The sequence below is a fragment of the Panthera leo genome, chromosome A2 (genome assembly GCF_018350215.1).
Source record: "Panthera leo isolate Ple1 chromosome A2, P.leo_Ple1_pat1.1, whole genome shotgun sequence".
NCBI lineage: Eukaryota > Metazoa > Chordata > Mammalia > Carnivora > Felidae > Panthera > Panthera leo.
The window spans coordinates 45,449,968-45,476,075 of NC_056680.1; the positions used below are offsets into that span (position 1 = coordinate 45,449,968).

The 26,108-nt window shown below is 42.3% G+C and overlaps 1 protein-coding gene across 1 annotated transcript; it reads right to left on the reverse strand.

Moving 5' to 3' along the window:
* Positions 1-4,876: 4,876 nt before the first annotated feature.
* Positions 4,877-9,946, reverse strand: LOC122213415 (the record flags this gene model as incomplete). Its single annotated transcript, XM_042927539.1, is given in 4 exon segments — positions 4,877-5,423; positions 5,425-7,895; positions 7,897-7,939; positions 7,941-9,946. Coding segments are annotated over 4 exon segments (5,067 nt in total), but the record flags the coding sequence as incomplete, so codon positions are not given.
* Positions 9,947-26,108: the final 16,162 nt, after the last annotated feature.

Below are 26,108 nucleotides of genomic sequence, written 5' to 3' on the forward strand. Positions count from 1 at the left end.
AAAACACACAAAATTGGACCAGAAAGGGGGAGGAGGGATTATAAATATAGCTTAGACTGCAGGAGTAAAGAAACTGGTGTACTTGAAGTAGGAGGGAGGAAAAAGAACCCACCTGAAGAAAGAAAATGGATTGGCAATTGAGTGGGTGATGACCTTTAGGGTTCAGCTTACTGACCGTTAATTATCGAAAGTCCCCAAATTCCCATGCTTCCCAACATCCATATCTCTGTTGTCCCTAGAGGGTGGGGAATTGGTGGAGAAATGGATTCATGTCTCAAGATTGGAGAGGGCAGAACCCGTTAGACATGGCCCTCTGTGAACCAGAGTGCTGGTAAGCATGGCAACATCATTTCATATGCTGTTTCCTTAAATGGCCTTCGCCTTTCCCACCTTTGAGTTTTTGCTCCTGTCTCCTCAATCTATGATAACTTCCCTCCAGTGACTAGGGTCACACATCCATTTTCCCTGGACCATCCCAATTTATTCCTGTTCTATCAGCATACTTATTAATAGGATCCCCTTTCTCTTTGTTCTCTCTCCTACTGTCTAAGGATGAACAATAAATTGTTACCTTACATAAGGTTTGTTTTTATCTTTAAAATTGCCCACATTATTCAATGTAGAGTTTAATTACTACCTCTTTTAGGGAGGTTTTCCTAATTTCATAAGTTATCATTTCTCTCTTTTCTATGGCTTTTTAGCTATTCAAAGGGATATGATAATATTCTGCCTTTTTAAAATGGTAATTTGTAAGTATATCCTTTCTCTTTCTAGACTTGTAGAGACAGGACCACATTCTTCTTTGTAGTGTTATCCGTGATGATTTGTATGTAGATACCTAATATATATTTCTCAAATTATTTTCAAGTTATATGCAATTTTCAATATCATAATTTTTGAATGTGAAAATCCAGGGTTAGATTTTCTGTAAAATTAATATTGGAATTAAATAATATTACATGTGCAAATTACTTAGCACATTGTCTCACACATAGTTTCATAATTGGCAGCTATTTTATGGTTATATATAATATAATATTACATATAATGTTATATATAATTAATATATAAATAATATATAAAACCATATAAAATATATAATATAATAATTACATTATCATGATATATAACTATAATATATAATGTTATTATAGTTAATATACGTATTATAGTTATTATAAACTATTATAGTACATGATTATTTAATATTATATACTGATGAATTGGTTTCTCCTCTGCATTGCCATTGCATTTTGTCCATACATATAACATTTTTCATAGATTATTTGGATATTTGTCACATCTCGAGTACAAGATACACAGGACAAAGATAATGTTTCTAATAATTAAGGACAAATAGGTCACTTGCCACTAAGCCAATATCTATTCTGATTCCTAGTAGCAGACCTCCTTTAAAAATGGGCAGAGGTTTATTTTTATTTATTTATTTTTTTAATGTTTATTTTTGAGAGAGAGAGACAGAGTGTGAGTGGGGAGGGGCAGAGAGAGAAGGAGGCTCCAGGCTCTGAGCTACCAGTAGGGAGCACCATATGGGGCCTCAACCCAAGAAACGCAACATCATGACCTGAGTTGAAGTCAGATACTTAACCAACTGAACCACCCAGGCAGCCCTCCCAAAAAATGAGCAAAAGGTCTAAATATGCATTTCTTCAAAGAAGATATATGAATGAGGGCACCTGGGTGGTTCAGTTGGTTAAGTGTCCAACTTCAGTTCAGGTCATGATCTCACAGTTTGTGAGTTTGAGCCCCACGTCAGACTCTGTGCTGACAGCTCACAGCCTGGAGCCTACTTCAGATTCTGTGTCTACCTCTCTTTCTACTCCTCTCCCACTAGCACTCTGTCTCTCTCTCAGAAATAAATAATAAACATTAAAAAAAATTAAAAAGAAGAAATATGAATGGTCATAGTAATCACATGAAAAGATATCCAAAATCATTAGTAATTAGGGAAATTCAAATCAAAATCATAATAATACACTAGTTCACATCCACTAGGATGGCTAAAATAAAAAAGACATACAATAACAAGTGTTGATGAGGTTATAGAGAAAATGAAACTTGCATTTGTTGCTGGTGGGTGTGTAAAATGGTGGAGCTGCTTTGGGAAATAATTTACCAATTCCTTAAACAGTCAAATATAGAGTTATCATATAATTTAGAGTTCTACTACTAGGTATATTCCCAGGAGAAAAGAAAACATATCTACACAAAGACTTGCATACAAACAAGCACAGAAGCGGTATTCACAGTAACCAGAAACCAAATATTCACCAACTGGTGAAAAGAGAAACAAAATGTGGTATATCCATATAATAGAATATTAGTAGTTATAAAAAGGAATTCAGTACTGACACATGCTACAACATGAATGAACTCCAAAGACATTATCCTTTGTGGAAAAAAAAGGCACAAAAAATTCATTATATTATTATGTTATTCTATACTTATGAAATGTTCAGAAAAGGCAAACATACAGAGATAGAAAGTAGAATAGTAATTAATTACGGTCTGATTAGGAATGCGGGGTAACTGTAAATGGGCATAAGGCAATGGAAATGTCCTAAAACTAGACTGCAGTGATAATTCTATAACTGCAAATATGCTAAAATTCATTGACTTGTACACTAAAAATGGGTGTATTGGTATGTAAACTATACTTCAATAAAGCTGTTTAACAGAAATTGAACTGACAACCTTCTGAATTGCAGAATAGTAATGCAGAAAACCTAGATGTATCTCTAACTTGCCAATCACCCTTTGCCTCAGTATCCTAGTCTGAGGGTATTCTCCTTCCCTTTAATTAGGAAGAAAGGCCAGAGAGACAAGACAGATATAATATACCTTTGGTGATTAAAAAAGGGGAGGGGAAAATGTGATGTGAACTAGAGAGAACTAAGGAGCCCTGACTTCCATTACTGACTATCAAGCAATAACTGGCTATATAAGCAAAGACAAATCACGCCCTCACGGGCGTTCAGCTCTCTCATCTTTAAAATGAAAGCCTAGTGTACCTGGTTTGTGATGTTTATCCATTCAAATGCTACACAAGGGGCTGGCCCAGGTAGCCACAGCCAATAGGAATATAGGTAGACAGATAACTGAGTCTGAGGCAATCAGACTCCTCTAGAGATTTTGGCTTTGGGACTCTAGGCCAGTAACAATGTGAAGTTAGGAAAAGTCATGTCAGCTCTTGCCGTTAGTCCAGTGTTTTGGACCACTGATAATCTGAGGAATGCCAGAAGAAAATAATCCATAGCAATAGCAAGAAAATGAAGTAAATCTGAAGCACAGGCAATTTTGAGAGGTGATAGCAAAGGCAGACCTAGTTTCTGCCATCTTTCTGGTTCCTATGAAGTCACGTCTGTGTCCTAAAATTGGATTCCATGAAACCTCTTCAAATCCTTATATAATGTCCAATTCTCTTGCTCTAATGTGAGTGGCCCCTGTTCCTAGCAATATAGAGAATCCTGTCTACGGGAGAGGTCATTGCGCTGATTTCTACAGTGTTTCCCAGCTCTTGTACTTTCTTTAGACTTGATGCTACCTCCCAGCTTATTCTTAGCACACTAGCCCAGAATTGAGGCAATGACTTCCTCACAGATGAGTTGTTAATTTCCCCATAAAAGCCACTTTCTTCTCAATGAAATCACCTTTGAATTGACCAAACCAAAATATGCAAGGCTGAAACTTACATTTGTATGTGTCAAAATTAATGTACTTTACAGATGAGTTAATTTTTTTTAATTACACTCTTAAAAGTTTTGGTTAATGGCACCACTGAAATAGCAGTGTTCCTAATTTTAAAATCATGCAAACAATATCATTCATTACCATGAACAAAAGCGAATTTCTAAATGAGAGCTGAGGAAGATGTCTTCTGGTATGCCAAATAAATATTTGGGAATAACTATGGGGTGAGTCTAATATAATTGTGAGGCCATTCCACCTCATTTCAACCCAGATATTTTAACATAAGCATGATTTAAAAATTAAGGCAACCAAGGCAAAGTGTGGGATTCTGTGGTCTACAATTGTTAGCAAAAACATCCTCAGCAGATTCAGCAGATACTCATTTAAAAGTCACTCCTTCCATCTGAGCCACCTCTATTCTCTTGCTCTCCATAGTTTCTAATCTTTAAAATTGTGTAATAGCTCCTGTTATGCCCAGAATTCGTGATCCCCAAAGACCACTAGGGAGCCGAGTCCGATGCAAAAGCAAAAGAACCTTTATTCGAGCTAGCTCGAGCTCAATCCCCTACCTGCACCGACGCAGCGGTGAGATACCAGGGAGAGAGAGCGAGTTTCAAAAGGACAAAGGTTTTATTGGGGCCCAGGGGCAGTTGGTGAGGTAACGGCTGTGGCCTCAGCCGATTGGCTGGGGAAGGGTCCGAGTCCTGTTAGACAGGTGAGGGGGGGGGTTACTCAAGGGGAGGAGGTGTGGTCAAGGTGAAGGACACAGAACAAGATGGAGTCGGCCGGCGTAGGCCCGCCCTTTCATTCCCCCCTTGTCATGTAACTTACGGACCCAATCATGGGACCGGCTGCATTTATGGTGACAAGGGGAACAGTTTGGAAGTTTACGCTAAGTTCTGGGAAGCATGTGTCCCTGGGGTGGCTCTGGGAGGTCTAATTAAGTATTGTCCCTGAGCTGGTATCTATGATCTGCCAGGTGATGTTTTGGGGGTGTGGGGACTCCCGGTAGCATGAGCAATGACAAGCAGAGTTAACAGAGTTACCAATATTAGGTGGGTCGAATGTGCTGTAGCTTGAGCTTGAGCTTGAGCGGGTTGTGTTGGTCCCGACTGATGGCCCATCGCGTGACGAAGTCCTTCCGGATCGAGGAGGGGTCCGCTGGCTGAACGTGGGTGTGATGGACCCAGGTCGTGATGCCGTCTACTTTGAGAGCGGTGGGGGTTGTCAGCACTACAATGTAGGGTCCCTTCCAGCGCGGCTCGAGAGTCTCTCGGTGGTGCCTCTTGACATAGACCCAGTCTCCCGGCTTGTACTGATGAGGTGTCGGGGTCGGGCCAGCCTCGTAGATGGCACGGAGGCGCGGCCAAATATCCTCGTGCGCCCTCTGGAGCCCTCTCAAGGAAAGAAAAAGTTCTTGATCTTTAAACTCTGCAAGAAGTTCAGCTCGAAGGCTGGGAATAACAGGGGGTGCCCTGCCAAACATGATCTCGTAGGGAGTAAAACCCAGAGTGTAAGGAGTGTTTCTAACCCGGTAAAGGGCGTACGGTAGGAGAGTCACCCAGTCCCCGCCAGTCTCCATGGTTAATTTGGTAAGGGTCTCTTTTAGGGTTCTATTCATTCTTTCTACCTGTCCTGAGCTCTGGGGCCTATAAGCACAATGTAATTTCCAGTTTGCCCCCACCGCCTTGGCTACTGCCTGTGTTACCTGAGATAAAAGCTGGTCCATTGTCTGATCCTACCATGGCAGGAAAACCATACCTGGGTAAGATGTCTTCTAGTAGCTTCTTAGCCACCGTCTGAGCCGTTTCATGCTTGGTTGGGTATGCCTCCACCCAGCCAGAGAAGGTGTCTGTAAATACTAAAAGATATTTATAACCATACTTTCCTGGTTTGACTTCAGTGAAGTCGACTTCCCATTGGGCTCCCGGTCTGGTGCCTCTGAGCCTGGTTTCTTTTTTATTTGATGTGGCTTTCGCGTTGGTGAGTTGGCAGGTCTTGCAGGCAGATACAACTTGCTCTATTTTGGTGTCCTGTTGGTGAATCTTGATTCCGGCATGTCGGATTAAGTCTTTTAATTTTCGGGCCCCCATGTGAGTAGACCGATGCATGTGCTCTAATATTGAGACTCCGAGCCGGTCTGGCAGCACGAGCTCCTTGTTAGGTGTATACCACCATCCCTTTATCTCCTGGGCCATGGGGAGTTTCTTGATCCGCTGTAACTCCTCCTGGGAGTATTTGGGCTGGTCTGGTAAAACTGGGTCTCCCGGGTCTGGTAGTTGTATGGTCATGGTGGGGACTGGAGTAAGGGCTACTGCCTTGGCTGCCTGGTCAGCCTTTCGATTACCTCTAGCTACTGGGTTATCAGCTTTTTGGTGCCCTTGGCAGTGGATAATGGCTAGCTTGGCAGGAAGCCATAAGGCCGTAAGCAGGTTAAGTATCTCCTGCTTATTTTTTATAGTCCGTCCTTCTGCCGTCAGTAACCCCCTCTCCTGATAAATTGCCCCATGAATATGAGCTGTGGCAAATGCATAACGGCTGTCTGTGTAGATGTTAAGCCGTTTTCCAGCTCCCAGCATCAGCGCCTTGGTGAGGGCTATGAGCTCCGCTCGCTGGGCTGACGTTCCGGAGGGTAGAGCCTCCGCCCATACGGTGTCCATTTCGGTGACCACCGCTGCACCCGCATACCTGTGTCCATCTCGCACAAAGCTGCTGCCATCAGTGAACCAAGTAGCCTCGGCATCGGGGAGGGGCTGGTCGGTCAGGTCCATCCGGAATCCATGTACTTGTTCCAGGATTCCCGCACAGTCATGTAGTGGAGCACCTAGGTCAGGGTCGGGCAGCAGGGTTGCAGGATTGAGGGCTGCACTGGGGTGGAACCGCACTCGTGGAGGGTTGAGTAGGAGGCTCTGGTAATGAGTCACACGTGTATTGCTCATCCATCTATCAGGAGGCTGTTTCAGGACCCCTTCAATGGCGTGTGGGGTTGTGATCCAGATCTCCTGTCCTAGGGTCAGTTTGTCTGCATCCTTGACTAGGAGTGCTGTCGCCGCAATAATTCTTAGGCATGGCGGCCAGCCGGCAGCCACTGGGTCTAGTTTCTTAGACAGGTAAGCCACTGGGCGGTTCCAGGGGCCTAAGGCTTGAGTTAGAACCCCTTTTGCTATTCCCTTATGTTCGTCTACAAAGAGGTGGAAGGGTTTCATAATGTCTGGTAGGCCCAGGGCTGGGGCACTTAGGAGGGCCTTTTTTAACTGATTAAAGGCAATTTCTTCTTTTTCAGTCCATTTAAATGTTTTCCCCTCTTTGGTAGCTTCATATAGGGGCCTGGCGATCTCAGCAAAACCTGGAACCCAGAGGCGGCAGTAGCCGGCTGATCCTAGGAATTCCCTCACTTCTCTTCGGGAGGTGGGAGTAGGGATCTTTAGGACAGTTTCTTTTCTGGCATCTGATAACCGCCGCTGTCCGCCCTCCAGGATATATCCCAGGTAACTTACCCTCTCCCTGCATATCTGAGCCTTCTTCGCGGATGCCCGGTACCCTAAAGCTCCCAGGGTAGCCAGCAGGTCCTGGGTCCCTCGCTCACAGTCTTTGGCCGTGTCAGTAGCAATCAGGATGTCATCTACGTACTGTAGGAGGGTGAGGCCAGGGTGCTCCCTTCTGTACTCACCCAGGTCCTCGTGTAGTGCCTCGTCGAAGATGGTGGGTGAATTTTTGAATCCCTGAGGTAGCCGTGTCCAGGTGAGTTGCCCACTGTAGCCCTCCTCCGGATCATGCCACTCGAAGGCGAACAGGGGTTGGCTCTGGGGTGCCAGCGGCAGACTGAAGAAGGCGTCCTTTAAATCTAGTACAGTATACCAGACCCTGGAGGGCGCCAAGGAGCTCAAGAGAGTATATGGGTTGGGAACAGTTGGGTGTATGTCCGCGACCCTCTTATTTACTTCCCGGAGGTCTTGTACCGGTCGGTAGTCATTTGTGTGAGGCTTTTTGACCGGCAGTAAGGGGGTGTTCCAGGCAGACTGGCAAGGAACTAGTACCCCTAGGCTTTGTAGTCTCCGGATGTGTGGCTGGATCCCCTTCCGGGCCTCCTGTGACATGGGGTATTGTTTGATCCTTACCGGACTCTCTCCTGGCTTGAGCTCTACCAGGACTGGGGTCCTATGAGCGGCTAGTCCCATCCCCCCCCCCAGTCTCTGCCCAAACCGAGGGGAATTCTTGTAGCCATATCCTCTCTCGGGAGCGCCTCCTGGTGGAGGAGGTATTCATCCTCCAGTTTCATGGTCAGGACCTGGATGGGGTGGCCCTTGCCATCGGTGACCTGAGGCCCCCCTTGTCTGAAAGTTATCTGAGCTCCAATCTTGGTCAGTAAGTCCCGTCCTAACAGCGGGTAGGGGCATTCTGGTATTACCATAAAGGAGTGGGATACCCGGCCCGTTCCCAAATCTACTGTTCTTCGGGTAGTCCATGAATACTGGCTCATACCAGTTGCCCCTTGTACCCAGGACTTCTTGCTGGCTAGTTTTCCTTGTGGGGTGCGGAGGACCGAATGTTGTGCTCCGGTGTCGACAAGGAAGTCAACAGGGGTCCCCTCCACTTTAAGAGTTACCCTGGGTTCGGGGAGAGGGTCCGAACCCCGACTCCCCTAATCACTTAGTTCATCTAGCTCTAGGACTTTTACTCGATCAGTCTTGCTTCCTTTCCCGCCGGCCCTTTTCAGACAATCTCGGGCCCAATGCCCTATCTCCTTGCAGTATGCGCACTGATCCTTCTGCAGCCTCTGCTTCCCCCCCTTGGTGGTTCTTTTACCTTTTCTTGTGTCGTCTGCCAGCTGCCGGAGATGGCGGTCTCGTTCCTCAGGGGAGTCAGCAGTGGTAGCTAGTAGTATTCTGGCCAGGTCTCGAGTCTGCTTACTGCTGGCAGTCGCCATGGCGCGGGCCTGCTTGTCCTCAGGAAGCTCCCGGTTATTATATACCTTTTTGGCTACCACCAGTAAGTCCTGCAGACTTTTTTCTCCTAGTCTATCTATTTTCTGTAATTTTCTCCTAATGTCTATGGCCGATTGGTTTACAAAGGCCATGATAACAGCTGCCTTGCTTTCCGGAGCCTCTGGATCCATGGGGGTATAGGTACGGAATGCCTCCATGATCCGTTCTAAAAAGGCAGCCGGAGATTCATCTTTTCCCTGTTGTACATTTCCTACCTTGGCCAAATTGGTTGGCTTTCTAGCAGCCATTCGGAGACCCCCCATTAGAGTCTGGCGGTAGACCCGGAGCCTCTCCTTACCTTCTGCCGTGTTGAAATCCCACTGGGGCCGAGTTAAGGGGAAGGAGGCATCTATCTGAGCCTGGTTGGTGGTGGGATTCCCGTCTGTGCCCGGAACTAGTTTTCGGGCCTCGTTGACGATTCTTTCTCTTTCTTCAGTCGTGAACAGGACCTGCAAAAGCTGCTGGCAATCGTCCCACGTGGGCTGATGGGTAAAAAGAACAGAGTCTAATAAATCAATAAGCCCTGCCGGTTTCTCGGAAAACTTAGGATTCTGAGCTTTCCAATTGTAGAGGTCACTAGTGGCGAAAGGCCAATAGTGATGGGGCTGGTTCCCCTCCGCGTCTGGGGGTCCGGTGGCTCGCAGGGGCAGAATAGTGGAGTCGGCGGCGGAGGCGGATTGCTCCCTCTGAGCCCTTTGTCTGGTGAAGGGCGGGCTTCCCACTGGAGCGTTTCCGCCTCCCGCTCTCGGAACAGCATCTGCCTCCCCCGGAGGGGGAGGATGGTGTTCTTCCAGCATCCTAGAGGGGTTATACGAGGGAGGAAAAATTAATTCTTCTTCAGTACCCCCCTGTAAGACAGGGTAGAGGGGTGCTGAAGGCTGGATAAGACTTTTCTTCTTCTTTGTCCCCTGCAAAGCAAGAATGGGTTTTGGCTCCGGAGGGAGCGGGGCTAGGAAGGGTTTAAGCCAAGAGGGTGGGTCTTCCACAAGGTCCTGCCAAGTGATAATGTAAGGGAGCTGATCAAGATGGCCCGTCTTAGGCTGAGAGATGATACTCCTGACTCGGTGGATGGTAGGGAGGTCGAAGGTCCCCTCTGGTGGCCATCCGACATTGAAAGTTGGCCACTCGCTAGAACAAAAAAACTGCCACCGACCCTTTCGGACTTCCACACTGAGGTTGTTAGCTCTTCCCCTCACATCCTTAAAGTGATCAATCATAATACTTAGAGGAGTAGTCTGAGTCTGTCCCATAACGTCCGTCCAGTAAGTCCACAGAACAAAACAGAGAAACACAAAAACAGACAAACAGAGGGCCCCTAGAAAATCTTTCAACTCCATGGAAGCAAAACTGAAAGCTAGCTTAGACATTTGAGGGGATTCCACGTCCCTCCAAAACCGATGAGGGGATTCCACGTCCCTCCAAAGACGACGGCCTCACGCCGACCAGCGGGAGCGACCCGCCTCGTCTCAGACCTTTGAGGGGATTCCACGTCCCTCCAGAAGGGAGAATCGGAACGTCTTCCGAAACTCCCGGCCCGTGGTCCTCCAGTGCGTCCACTTAGACCGCGTCGGGCACTACCAGAACTCCAGAAGTGAGCTCACACAGAAAAGACAGAACAAACAGACAGACACTAACCGTGGCCAGTCAGGCTCTCCGGGTCGGGGGTCCCTCAGGGGTCTTGGGGATCCCGGGCCGAGCCCCCAAATGTTATGCCCAGAATTCGTGATCCCCAAAGACCACTAGGGAGCCGAGTCCGATGCAAAAGCAAAAGAACCTTTATTCGAGCTAGCTCGAGCTCAATCCCCTACCTGCACCGACGCAGCGGTGAGATACCAGGGAGAGAGAGCGAGTTTCAAAAGGACAAAGGTTTTATTGGGGCCCAGGGGCAGTTGGTGAGGTAACGGCTGTGGCCTCAGCCGATTGGCTGGGGAAGGGTCCGAGTCCTGTTAGACAGGTGAGGGGGGGGGTTACTCAAGGGGAGGAGGTGTGGTCAAGGTGAAGGACACAGAACAAGATGGAGTCGGCCGGCGTAGGCCCGCCCTTTCACTCCCAAGACGGGAGGTCAGACTTTAGTTATTTAAATCCAACTATACCATTCGGCTTCACTCCTACTTCGTAGAAAGGCTTTTTTCAATGGCAGGCAAATGCAAATCACCATATTATCCCATTTAACTGGGCCTAAATGATTTTATGTGCCTTCCAAAGAAGGAGCTAATATGTCCCATGAATAAAACAATCAAAGTTTAAAGCCTCCAGTCTGTTTTCTCACCAGACCACCCACTCTGACCTTATGGTAAGGCTGGAAATAGGAAATCAGACATTTTAACTAATCACACAGAACCCATGAAATATCTTTACCATCCTGTTGAGTCATGAGAATACAGAACTACTACAGGTCTTTGATGGATATCACAGAAAAATACTTAGAACACAGCACACTGCAAACTTGGTATCAATTACCCATTTAGCAAAAGTTTACTTATGCTTTGGAGGAGTGGTTCTCAACCATTCAAGATTTGTTCCCTCAGGGGCATCTGGCAATGTCTGGGGACAACCTGGAGGGGGAAGGGTACTATTGTTATCTGCTGAGTAGAGAATGGGGATGCTGTTGAATATCCTAGGTCGAAATTTTGGTTCAGATGTTAAGAGTGATGCCACACATGTACACGCATGCACACACATGCACACACACGTGCACAAGCACCCAACACACACACACCAAGAGAGTATGAAAAGGTTTATTGCTCACATAATGAAACTGCTTGGAGAATGCAGGGCAGGTTCCCAAGCCAGTTAGAAAATGGTGTGGGTTTTTATTGTAGTCAGGAGGTGAAGCTAGGGTAAGGATTCCCATCCACAGGTCCCGGTTTGACTGATTTGAACTTCCCTGCTGGAGCCAAGGGAAGGAACATCCTAGTTCTCTTAGGGCTTGTTCAGACATGAGACAAAAGGGCAATGAGGAATGGTGGGGCTTGAAGGTTGTCACTGGTCAACCATCAAAAATGGAATCGGACTCTTTATTACATCCAGCAATACAGGATAGACCCCACAACATCCAGGCTTGAATTTCAATAATGTTGGGGTTGAGAACCCTGTTCTGTAGCTGGGGTAGTCTGATTCAGGCTGTGTCTAGGTAGTGGCCATGTAGAGGCGGTGTGTGCCCCCCCAGGTGGCCCCCCTCGGCACCCAGACACTCATTCCTCCAGCTGTGAAGGCTGCTGACTGCTCAGAGCAGAGTCCCTCTGTTGGAACTGCCCTCAGCCAGGAAAGAGAACTACCTCACCCACCGTAACATCTCTTGTCTGGGAGCAGCCCATATCCAATATCTGGCTGAGGCAGTGGGGGTGGAGGGTACAAAGACCTTACCTCCTTCCTCAGTTTAAGACAATTCTGCAGGGGAAGCAAAGCTCCAGAGCTCCCCATTGGGATCAACTGAGACCTCTGGTGTGATTGCATCTCTGTTCAGTTTCTTCTGCCCAATTCTGCCTCCCTCTCATTCTTACATATGCCATTCTTATTCTGCATTTCCCAATAAACCCAATGCACAACAATTTCCTTCTTAGAATTTGTTTCCCCAGGAATGTCATCTTTTCTTTTTAAAAAAAAAATTTTTAATGTTTATTTATGTTTGAGAGAGAGAGACAGAGTGTGAGCGGGTGAGGGGCAGAGAGAGAGGGAGACACAGAATCCGAAGCAGGCTCCAGGCTCCAAGCTGTCAGCATAGAGCCCAACGTGGGGCTCAAACTCACGAACTATGAGATCATGACCTGAGTGAAGTTGGACGCTTAGTACTGAGCCACCCAGGCACCCCAGGAATGTCATCTTTTCTTAACCAGACCTAGAGTGACAAGTAAAAATCACATTGAGACCAGGACCATATATGCGTGTATATATATATATACATACATATATATATATATATATATATATATATATATATACACACACACACACACACACACATATATATTTACATATATATACACACATATATACATATATATGTGTGTATATATATATATATATATACTCTCTATATGAATAAATTAATTTTCACAAATTGATACCGTTATGATATACCCTGATATTTCCTATTCTAGTCTATTTTACTATATATTTTTTTTAATTTTTAAGGTTTATTTATTTTTGAGAGAGAGAGAGACAGAGCATGAGCAGGAGGGGCAGAGAGAGGGAGACAGAATTGGAAGCAGGCTCAGGCTATGAGCTGTCAGCACAGAACCCAACGCAGGGCTTGAACTCACCAATAGTGACATCATGACCTGAGCTGAAGTCAGATGCTTAACCGACTGAGCTACCCAGGCGCCTCTGGTATTTTTTATGCTGTCCATGAGCCAATGCATTGACCTCACAACGTGCCAATCAGTCTTGATCCATGGACTGAAAAGCATTTATTGACATGTACAACCAGATCAACTCTTTTGGTGAATGGCACTTTTTAAAAATGTAACCAATTGTTTTTTGGGTTTTTTTTTCACCCAACTCAATTTGTTAAGCCAATTTGGAACCAAAGACCGAATTAGTTCTATGTGTGTAGCCAGAGAGTAAAGTCTCAATCATAGACCACTCTTAAATAAATGGGCCTCATTACTTTCAATCATGTTTTATAAACCCAACTGAGGCTAAAAGATTGTAAGCCCTTGCCAAAACCCACTCTACCATTTAGGTCTTGTCATTATTGCATCATTAGAATGAGCCGGCTGCAAAGCTGAATAAGTTGATTTTCTTAAGAAGTCAAATGAACCTGCCTTACTTAGTTTTCTTGTTTGTTTGTATTTTAAGTTGATTTGTTTATTCTGAGAGAGAGAGAGAGACAGAGAGAGACAGAGAAAGCACACATGAGGAGGGGAGGAGCAGAGAGAGAGGAAGAGCAGCACAGAGCCTGCTCCATCTTCAGAACCTTGAGATCATGACCTGAGCCAAAATCAGGAGTCCAACGTTTGACTTACTGAGGCACCCAGGGGCCCCCACCTTACACAGTTTTAAGTGACTGCCACTTTCTTTCCTGAAAGAGAGCACAAAAAAAACTTTGATAAGGCTACCACAAAGGAAGTTTTACTAGATAGTTTCCAACATAGAAGAAAAGTGATGAAAAGGATAGGAACTTGACCCATGCACCTCTTGCTTTATAAATACCATTTGCAAGGGTAGACAGAAACTGTAACTCCTGAGGATATATTGCCTCTGGGAGGTGGGTTCAGGAGAAGGGTGTGAAAAACCTACAGCTAAATCACCAGAAAAGGACAGTGATGAAAGAACACTCAGAAATTGTCCAGCGCCCTCATTTTCCAGAGGGAGAAACTGAGGGCCAGATAAGTGAGTTACCTAAGGACACACGATTTGATAGGCAGCAAAGATGGAGGAACCTAGAAATCCTGCTACATTCTCCTAATGCTCTTTCTGCTGTATCATGGGACTTCTGGCAGTGAGATTTCCTTTTTATCACAAAGAGCTTGTTCTTTATGATTTCCCAGGAGATTTATTCAAAATAAGCTCAAAACGAACAGGTGGGGTTGCTTTCCATTCAAAATATACCTACCACAGGGCTTACTGCCAACATCAAGGATACTCTGACACCTCTAGAATCGCCTCTAATAAAGGCAGAAGTTTACTCCTTATTGGTTTTCTTTTGATAACACAGCAATTCCCAAATCTATTCTCTCTTTTGGAAATCCAGGGGAAAAATGCTGAAACTTGTTGTGCTTCATTTTTTGAAACATTAACTGAGTCCTTGGCAGTAAAAAGAATTTAGCAAGATTTTGGCATAATGTCTTGAGGAAATTATACCTTATTTGCTCATTTTGCAGGTGTTTGAGCTAGTGTAGACTTCAAGTCAAGATCTTAAGGAAGTTCTTATTCTAAATGAGCCTTTTTTTAGAACTGCCCTTTCCAAATTCCTATTTGATGCTTTAACAGGATTTGTAAGGAGATCCTTTATTTCTTTTGGACTTCTAGAAATCCTGCTGTATGGACCCAGAAAAGCAAATAATTTTGGCTAGGTAAATTTCAGATCTTTAGCACATACTAATGTGAATGTTTGTATTAGGGCATGTGTAAATATTTTATGAAAAGAATCCTTGCCTAAAATAAACATTTCAAAATGATCAAATGAAACTTTTATTTAGAAAGTACCTTTCTCCAAGGAGTTCAGAAATGCTTTATAAACACTTGCTTGATCTTACACCAAGATTTTTCTTTCTTTCTGGTTTTTTTTTTTTTTTTTTAGCTTGAAACTATCAAAATGTATCCTTTCTGTTGTGTCTTATGTTTGGGTAGAGCTTTCATTCACCAGAAAATGTTCATGATTTCACTCAAAGTTCCCCAGAAATAGTCTGATAGTCCAGAAATCTAGAAGGCTGGCCTTTTGTCCTCTTTGTGTGGTTAACCAGGTAGGTGGTCTTGAGCAAGTCAGTATGCCACTCCTTGTCCCAAAACCATGAGTTTGGCCTGAAACCTCTAGAAGAAACTTTCTGATTGGTCTGTGAGTCACTTAACCCTAAAGACTTGAGCACTCTTTCAGAGCTATCAGCCTTTTGAATCTCTTTGTTTATAGTTACTTGTACAAAGGAGCTATGCAATTTACTTGATAAAGATAAACCTCATTCTAAACAAAGCCCAATTTTCCATTTCTCTTTTTTACATGTTTATACTTTCAATCTGAAATTCTAGTTGACATGAGGAATCCATTGAATGTGGGACTAAGAGAAAGAAGTGGGTTCAAACCCTAGCTCCCTCGCTAATGAGCTGTATAACTCTGGTGAAATTATCTACTTTCTCTGACCCTCCATGTCCTCATCTGTAAATTGGGAATAAAAACACCCACATGAGACAGTAGTCAGGAACCTTAAAGGAGGAAAGCTGTTTACGGCCCCTGGCACACAGTAACAACTCAAGATATGGTAAAGGAATCTTATGATATTTAACATTGACACATTTATCCAGCTTCTGAGAGAACTGGAAATAATCAATTATTTCCAAAATGAGTTTAGGGGTGGTGGTGAAAGAAGAATGATTAGAAAGGATGTTGAAAATAATAGTTTATTTTCAGAAGAAAAGGAATAATCAGACATAAACCTCTGGAAACAAAATGGCTTCATAAATGAGAAAGATATATTGTGTGGCTCAGAATAATGCAGGTTTTAATAGAATGAGCTGAGTTTTGAAAGAATCTTACCTGATTTAGAGAATGAAATTATGGATCCTCTATAAATTCTAAGTAAATCCACAAGGCAATGAATGTTGACATTCTATGAAATGACAAAAAGATCTGTGTGCTCCTGAGAATGACTGAGATTTTAAGTAACAGGATAAAAAAAATGTTGGAAAAATGTAATGTCAAATGTCATTGTCACTAAAAATAGAACTAGAAATGAGATTTCTGAACTATAAATGATTCCTCTTTAACATTATAATTATTAATATACAATCTTAGAGATTATAAAAATCTCTTATTCATATATTTAATATTTAAAGGCCACCAACTCGGGTGGCTCAGTCAGTTAAGCAACCAACTTAGGCTCAGGTCATGATCTCATGGTTCCAAAGTTCAATCCCTGCATCAGGCTCTGCACTGGCACATGTAGCCTGCTTGGGATTCTTTCTCCCCTATCTCTCTCTGCCCCTTCCCCACTTGTACTCTCTCTCTCTCTTTCTCTCTCTCTCTCTCTCTCAAAATAAATAAATATACTTAAAAAATAAAAGAAATAAACGTCACCAACCATACCCTAAACTCTGTGGTGTGCACAGAAGAAAAAATTATGGGTAAAATTCCTGTTCTCTAGAATTCTAGAATCATCTATTACATACTCCCAAAAGATATAAGAAAGCCCTGTACAACTATTTTGTTCCATTGACTGAGCACCTGTGAAGTGTCTGGGTACTGTGCTAAGTGTCTTCTGCATTACATCATCCACCCTGACAGATGTATTTCTACCTCTGGTGGAAAATGACAAGTTACTCCCCAACCCAAGGCCACACTCTCCACTGGTGAACAGATGCTGTAACTGAAAGCTGCATCCATGTAACTTCTGCCTAATCCCCCTGGAGCCACATAGTATTAGGCTAATTCTTTTTCACATGTCAGCTGTTCAACAGATGTGTGCTAGCAAGGAGCCCCATATAATCTCCAGATTAATTATCCCCTTTCCAGAAACTCCACCATGTTTAACTCCTGTTTGTGACTATGTCCCTAGTATCTAGAACAGTGTCTACCTAATAAGAGGAATTCAGAAACATTTTTGCTGAATAGAAAATCCTAGTCACATAGATGTCCCAGAGTTTATTGATATCCAATCTAGAAGATAAAAATCAGAATTGAACACACTCTCCCAAGAATAGGTTGACCAGAGCAAAGTACAGTGAGTTCATCCCCAGTCCCTTAAATATAAGCCAATGAAATGTTATCTTTTCTGGCAAAAATGTTACCCATTCATTTTGAGCATGAAATTAACTCACAGCCCCAGGTCTTGCTTATAGAAACAGTTTTTTGGGCAGGTCTTACCAGCCCCTCATTTGTGCAGATTTTTTTAAATTCTAAATGCAGGCCTTTGCATTTATCCTTGCATGTTTGGATCTTATTAAATCAGGCTCAATTCTCCTACCTGGCTGGTTTTCTTTAAATTTCCATGTGGTTTCTAGTAAGATTTCTACCCTCTTCTAATTTCAGACACCCCACAAACCCAACTGGCAAACTTTCTATGTGTTATATAAAATATTAAAATCTTGAATAAAGCAAAGCCTCATAGAATGCCACCAGCAACTGGTACAAAGTCGATCTGATAACACCATTCAACTTTCGACTCCCCACAAATCACTACAATAGGGTAAACACTTTTCTCAAGGATATTATGTAAAATCAATTGCTTTGCTCAAATTTAGCTATCCTAAAGAGCCCAATTCACACTGTAGTAATCTCACCCTAAAGCTAAGTAGGCCAGGGAGCATAGTGTATTTCATTTCATCTAATCTCTTGTTTATTTCATAAATTTTACACCCTGAATCTTTCAGAACTTCAATTTTTGAAACAAATCCCAGATTCTTGTAACTCAAAAGCCTTAGTTTTTGGTACTCAAAGTAATTTCTCTGCTTTTTGCTATATTTCCCCCTTACCTGGGGCAATGAATACTTAAGATTCAATGAGACAAGAGCAATTTGTTTGAAGACATGGACAATGAAAGGGTGCATTTAAAGGCAACTCCAGTTAAGAACCTCAAGACACTATCAAACTATTATCTGACTATGTAGGTTTAGAAACCTATCTCTTTCAAAGCTGTTTGACTTTTCTTCCTGATACAAGAATCTCAATTCACAGGCTAAATGTACACTAAGACTTTGTATCCAACTATGTGGTAGACTAATTGAGTTATCACAGGAGGGGCATTTCTTGGTATTGCACACCAGCTGAAGATAGAGATTAAACCTTACATGACTTAAACTTTTCAGTAGCTTACTTTGCAAGAAAGAAGATTATAACTCTTTACAATGAAAATAGTAATTAATTTTTTGAAAATAATAATTATTATTTTTCCTTTAGAAACATTGAGAAATCTAAATTTGGGGAGTATTTTGTCTTTACTTGTTCAGGTTTTACCATCTGTTAGTATAGAACAACTTTTTTTTTGTGGGGGAGGGGACCAAACATCTATTTTATTTTAGAAGATGGTTTGTTTGAGTTGTTGAAATAAACCATAATGTCCTATTTCTACTTTTGCCCCTTCAAAGGATCTCCACAGTACCTTGTAAGATATATATTTTCAATATTTAAAGGGAAAATATCTGCTCAACAGATAATTGAAATTCCACTATGTGCATTCACCAAGGGAAATGTAAAGGTCCCACTCTTGAGCTTACAATGTAATAAGAAGCAAAGATCAGTCAAAATTGTTACAATAAATATCTTCCATAACATTCTTTAATAGCTAATTTTTAAAAATCTGATTATGTTATTGTAATGCTAGCCTTTTCTTTTTGGATCTCGTACAAAAATGAATTTCTTGCTATTTTTTCCTGTTTATTGAAAAGTCCTATATCAACATTTATGCTCTTCCTGAGAAGTCTTTTATGATTAGATCCTTAGCTACAGTAAGACTATCAGGTTTTCCTAGATTTGACTCATCATATATTTTCATGAAAAATGGGGCACCCAAAAGGTCGATAATATGTGATTATTAGAGTGATTTATTAAAAATATTATCTCCTGACAGCAGTATTTCTGATGGAAATGATTTAAAAACCCTCGTTTGCTCAGGCTTTTCATTGTTCTTATGAATATAATATTATTTTGGTGTAAAGCAAGGCTGATAAATAGTAAATTATTACATTTTTAGCCATACATATTCATTAGGACTGGTTCTTGGACAATCAGTGCATCTTTCTTTATTATAGTTCATATTGTTTCCTTTCGGTCCTTTTTAGTACTTTTGCTAGAAGCAAAGCAACACAGTCATAATTCTGCAGGCTTTGTGTTTTCTCACTGCTGAAGCAACTGAATGTGCCTAACTTTGAAGGGAAAAAAATAAATGATGGGGAAAGAGCACACTGATGATAAATGTCTTACTGATTCAAGATGAAAATTGGAATAAATTATTGGTTTAATAACATGGCTCAAGAACTGCCAGCTTTCTGAAAATATTAACAAACTGACATACAATAGCCAGAGTGAGTGCTTCCTGCACTGGAAGGTATTTAAAGACTGTAGTCCCTTGAGGATAAACTAATTTGAATTTTTCTCAGAGTCTAATACATTTTAAGAAAAGATAACATTTAAGTATGACATTAAAAAGAGAGTCTTCAATTTATTAACAGTTGTCCACATCACTCATCATTACTACCATCATGTACAGTTAAAAGACTTGCTTTCAATATGGGCTTAATATTTATTAAACACCATGGAGACCCAGATTTTATCCTGGTTTAGGCAAAAGGTAATAAAACAATTAGAAATGTATAATACATTCTCTCTTATCTGCTTCAATAAAAGGAATGGAGTATTCTGGTCAATCCACTAAGAGAGGTAATATTAAGATACCTGCAGAATCCTAGTAGATTTTTAATTTTTAAAAGAATTTGACTACATTAAAATTCCTACAGGACTAGAATGGCTGCTTTAGGACATTCTTTAAGATTTTATGGTACCTCAGAAACATTATTACATCACCAAAATGTAGATGAAGTCATTCTTTCACACACATATATTGACTGAGTGCTTGCTGGGTGTCAGGCTACATCTTAGGATACAAAGACATGTGAAACATAACCCCATCTGTAAAGAAGCTTTTAGTCTGAGAGGAGGAGACAGACATATTAATATTTACATCTAGTAACATGTAAAATATGGTGGCTTAATTTGGAATTCCCACAATGCAGACTCGTTACAAAGGCATGCGTACATGCAGTTTATCTGAAAAGTGATCCTAGAATCACCAATGAGCAGGTTATTTTGTGAGCAACTGGGGCTCAATTCCACAGGGCCTTGGGAGGAACTGTGTACAGCATACCTCAGAATTGCGCTGGTAAGGGACGGGTAAGCTGAGTCTTCTGTCATGTTCTTCCTCACTGGTTGGAGGTTATCTCTGGAACCTCTGGGCTATCAGCTAGAAAACACCCTTAGAAAGAAAAGCAGAGAGACGCAGGCTCTTGAGGCAGGAAGCCACTGGCATGTGGGAGTAGCTTCCCATCACAGCTGCAGGTAGACTCTGAAGTAGCCTAGAAGATATGGGCTGTACTACCAACAGATGATGTTGTAGAAGCCTGTCATTGTAGAGGGTCCCCAAGAAGGGGAAATAAACCAGTTCTGCCTGGTAAGTCAGGGAAAACTTCAGAGGACAACAGATACTTGAGTAAGTGGTTTGTGGGCAAATACAAGGGAACGATAATTGTAAACAGCGAAATGCCAGAATACAGAGAGGTCAGAGAACATGGAGTCCGACCTATGCATTAGTTGTGATCAAGGTCACTGCCAAAATAAATATAAATGTGTTTTTGCTTAGGTAAATACAGGTTCCAATGGCGCCAGTTTTTGAAGCCAATGTAAATGTTTCAAACTATTAACCATCCAACAATTTCTTGTGAGAACAAAGGAAACACAACCTTGGCTTTGACTGAAAGATGTGAACGTGGCATTGGGAAGCTGGAAGCAGACAGACTGAAGGTTGACTGCCTGCAGTTCTGCAGGTAAAGGGACTTCAGGAGAGAAAGTAAGTTCCAGAACAGGGGGGCAGGGTGAGACTTCGGTCTTACAGAAAATGGGGGCTGCATCAGGTTTCAAGGTAGCCCGAAGGAAGCAGATTAGGAAGAAGAGACTGTAAACACAGTTCTTGAAATCGTGGTCCAAAAAGGGATGGAAAGACAGAGCAGGATCCTACTGACTAGAACTGAAGCACCAAGTTAGAACAAAAATAGCAGCAAGAGGAAGGGGGTGGCAAGATGGGTTAAACTGGTGATGGACAGCACTTGTTGGGACGACCACCAGGTGTTGTTTGCAAGTGTTGAATCACTAAATGCTATGTCTGAAACTAATTTTACACTGTATGTTAACTAGCTGGAAGTTTAAGTAAAAAAACTTGAAAGAAAAGAGTAGTAGCGAGAGTGATAGATCCAGAGCCCCTAAGCTATAAAATTACTATTTATTCATTTCCTCATCGACTAAGTCAGTACTTTGAGAACATTTGATCATAAAAATCATTTGTCAGGCTTGTTTTTAAATGTGCAGTTTCTCTGAGCTCTAACCTTACTAACCTTACTCTGCTCACATATCACACTTCCATAAATTTGGAATGAAGTCCAGGAATCAGCATTTTTAACAAGGGTCCCACGTGACTCAGATGCAGGTGGTCTGTGCACTGTGTAATAAGAAACACTGATTTAGGTAAGGCCGATTTCAGGGTCCGGGAAAGGAGTAATCTTCAAATGGCCCCAACAATGTGTAAAGTTGGGTGATCAATTCATGCCTATACAAATCTTCCTCAACTTATGATGAGGTTATGTCCTGATAAACCCATCATAAGTTGAAAATGCATTTAAAACACCTAACCTACCAAGCATCACAGTTTAGCCTAGGCTACCTGAAACATGGTGAAAACACTTCTATTAGCCTACAGTTGTGTAAAATCCCCTAATACAAAGCATATTTTATAATGAGGTATTTCATATTTCATGTAATTTATTGAATACCATACTGAAAATGAAAGCTAGACTGGTTATATGGGTATCAGTCATACACCTTCATGATCGTGTGGCTGACTGGGAGATGTGGCTCAATGTAGCAGCTCAGCATCACAGAAGAGTATCCTACCACATATCACTATCCAGGCAAAAGATCAAAATACACAATGCAAAGTATGGTTTCTACTGATTACATATCACTTTTGTACCATCATAAAGTCTTAAAATCATAAGTTGAACCATTGTAAGTCAGGGACCATCTTGATACCAAGAACTTTCCCAGCTTTGTCATAAAAAGTCCCATGTTCCAGGAAACCATTCTGTCCCAGTCTTGGGACAATTGGTCACTCTAGTGTAAAGGGGAGTTCCATTGTGCTCAATGAAGACCTTAGGCATTGTTACCTCAATTCTCTGCATCCCTGTAGACTCTATATTGTGCCACCATTTTTATTTCCCATACGCTGTTCATGTTTTTCTTTCTTTCTTTCTTTCTTTCTTTCTTTCTTTCTTTCTTTCTCTCTTTCTTTTGAGAGGGAGCATGTGCATGAAAGGGAGAGAGAGAGAGAGAGAAAGAGAGAGAATCCCAAGCAGGTTCAGTGTGGAGTCCCAAGTAGGGCTCAATTCCACAACCCTGGGATAGTGACCTGAGCCAAAATCAAGAATCAAACACTCAACCGACTAAGCCACCCAGGGGCCCCTATGTTACTCCTTTCCTGAGTCAAATTTGTGAACTCACTTAGGTAAAATCTGATTCTTAAAAGTTCACAAGGTGTAAGCTGAAGGTCCTGTTCCCAGAAGTTATATATCTGCCCCTAATTTCCTTACCCTCTTGCCCAAAAATAGAAGAACTCCAGAAAATGAAAGGAAACCAAAGAAAAGCAAACACAAAGCACATTAACTTTTGGATGACTATTTACATAAACATCTTAACATCATAGGCAAGATTGGCTCTAGGGTCAGGTACCTGGGTTATATGACTGCTGCATCATTTGCAAGATATGTAAACTTGGTCCAGTTACTTCTGCTCCATGTGCCTCTGTTTCTTCATCTATAAAGTGGACATAAGAATCATAAGAATCGTAAGAATCATAATAGTGTCTATCTATTTCACAGCATTAAATTAGTCAACACATGGGGCGCCTGGGTGGCTCAGTCAGTTAAGTGGCTGACTCTTAGTTTCAGCTCAGGTCATGATCTCATGGTGTGTGGGATCGAGTCCCACATCAGGCTCTACACTGACAGTGAGGAGCCCGCTTGCAATTCTTTTTCCCTCTCTCTACCCCTCCCCCACTCATGCCCTCACACACTCTCTCTCTCTCTCTCTCTCAAAAATAAATGAATAAACTTTAAAAAAGTAGTCAACATGTGTGATGCCCTCAGGACAATGTGTGCCACATAGTAATCACTCCATAAATGGAAGTTACTATGATTATTAAAACCCGATATTTAACTCCAAGTCATTTAGTTACTTGAAAGAATAACACTCATCTTTCAGCTCCCAACATTCAAAGTCATTTTACACAAGGAAGCTTCTTTTCCTATCACTACAATACCTAGTGGAAAATTTTACCACTGCACTTCAGCCTGTCTCTGGTGTTGACGGAAGACAGGATGAATCAGCCCCACACAGGATGTTTATTAGTGCCCAGTCTGCTCGAACATCCAGTAAGCTTACAAGCACAGGGAGGAGGCTTGGAAACACTTCAAAGCCTGCCGACACTCAGATTGCTTCTGGTGGCGGGTGGATTAGTATTGGTGGTCTGTCCTTAACCACACACTTCACCTCCATATGTCTCAGCCCTCTTCACCTTTCCCTCTGACTGTGACAATGAGAATATTGAAATCAATAAGTTCACTCTCCTTGCTCCAAGTACTCAAGTGCTTTGAAATGAAAAATGGTTTAGGAGGAAGAAGCCAAGCAGAGGCGGGGGGTGGACACAGGTGGAAATTAGAACTGGCACTGTCTGCAGTCTAGAGGAAAAGGGAGAGAAGACAGGGGACTAGCAGGGAGAAGACTTGGGTCTCACTCCAGTTTTTCACTACTCAGTAGTGGGGACAGGAAATTTGAATCAAAGGACACTGCAATCCATCCTCTGTAAAATAAAGGCATTGGTCCAGATAAACAGCTATTAATCCTTCTAGTTCTAAATATTCTAAACACATTTTTATCATAAAATGTCAGACAGCTGGTTTTAGCTTTATGCATCACTTTCATCTGTGCCTCTCCCATTGTTACCATGTTATAATACATTCTTCTAACGCCCATTCGCAATTTAAAACTATTCTGTACCTTTGTCTTCCTAGATTAGAAGTGCCTTAATGGCAGAGACTTTGTTTTAATCTCATTTTATTTCCAGTACTTAGAACCATGCCAGACATGTAAGGATGTTCCATAGGTATTTTTGGAACTGAACTGTTGCATTAACCTCCTAACTTGCATTAGTCAGGATCTTGGCTAGAAACAGATGGCCCATTCACACTGGGTAATTGAAGAGTGACTAGAGGCACTATTTACAAGGTCTAGGCAGAATTAGGATAAATTCACATGGGATCCTGAAGCATCCTGGGGCTACAATAACAAAGAATTACTACCCTCTTCTACCCCTGAAGGAGGTGAGGGGAGAGAGCTGTTACAGGAACCCTGACAAAGTATTGAGAGAGGGCTTCCTGGCAGGATATGGGACTTTATGTAGAAGGGCAGGAATTGGGGGATGCATACTCCATCCCAACCTCACCCTCCCTTGCCCTTTAAGCCTTCCAATATCCTGACAGTGACTTCATTGGCTGAACCTACACGGGGAAGCTGAGAGGATGGCAGAGTGTCCCTGCCATCCATCAAGGTCAGACTCCAGGGCACAGAGCAGGGTGAGCAAGGGTGAAGAGCAAATCCAGTGGGGGTAAACAGAGAACATCCAGCACACTATCTCCCTGCATCACTGCCTCCTCATTTCAAAGATATGCTGAATGGCACTAGCCTTTAGGTAACTTCTTTACTCCACAAATATATGGACATTTCTTCAGCAACTATACCTACATACATAGCAAATATACCTATGTACACATATTTACACATTGCTTAATAAGTGTTGTCTAGTTTCTAGTATAACTTTTTTTTCCACCACCAACAAGACTATAAGTTTCCCAGGGGCAAGGATGATGACTTCTACCTCTGGAGCCATCACTAGTCCAAGCTTGCTATACTTATATCAGGCACCCAATATTTATAAATTGAATGGCCATCTTTAACCAAGTTTTCATATATCAAAGTAAACAGTTATCTCATGTTAATAGAGTTCTAAATCTCCAGAAAGAGCCCAATAAAATACACAGTGTGGTTATTTGCCAAGTACAGTGTCTGTTAAGTGATGACCATGGTGGCAAGGTCTGAGTCTCGTCTCCTTAGAAAAACTGGCTTTGGATTTCACTCCACAGTAGTTCCTAGAATTAGTTTATTCAACATGACTTTATTAATATTCATTAGAAGTAAAGTGCTGTACAAGGCACTGTGGGAAATCAAAGGTCAGTTTGACTTAGATTCTGTCCCAGGGAATTTGGAGTGCAGTGGGAGAGATAAAGCATTGATGTAACAAGGTGGAAAGAAGGAAAAGAAAACCCTCAGAAAAAAAGAAATGAAATGTTAGGAGTTCTCAGCAAGAGCAGTGATTTTGGAAGAATTTGGAATAGATATCTTTTGGGTAAGGTCTTGAACACAAGTTCTTTGCTCATGAAGAGATAGGAGAAACAATATGCTATATTCATAAGCCTCAAGGCTTTCAGGAAAAACATTCTGCTGGTTTTCCTGTGAGTAAAAAGAAAGTGTCTAATGGGTATACAATGGGGAAAACAATATGCCCAAATCAGATAAGGAGGGCCTTGAATAGAAGGCTGAATCTCAACCACATTTCTCTAGGCAGTAGGGAGCCATTGAAGGATTTTGAGCAGGTAATGAGAGCTTGAACTTCAGAGAAAAATAATAGCAAGAGACAATATTTTGAGAGTTCTCTGTGCCAAGCATTGCTTTTAACATTGCCCCCCAGGGGTGTAATCAAGGGTGAGGGTAGAAGGAGCAGTCAGTTCCAGGACTGATATTTAGAACTACAGGCATATGAGAATAAAAAGCAACCAGACTTTTAGTTGGTTTCATTATTCTTTCCAAACTCTCCACAAACAATGCATCCCTCCCCTTCCTGTCTGCATCGAGGGCAAACCTCTATACACTTATTAACTCATTTA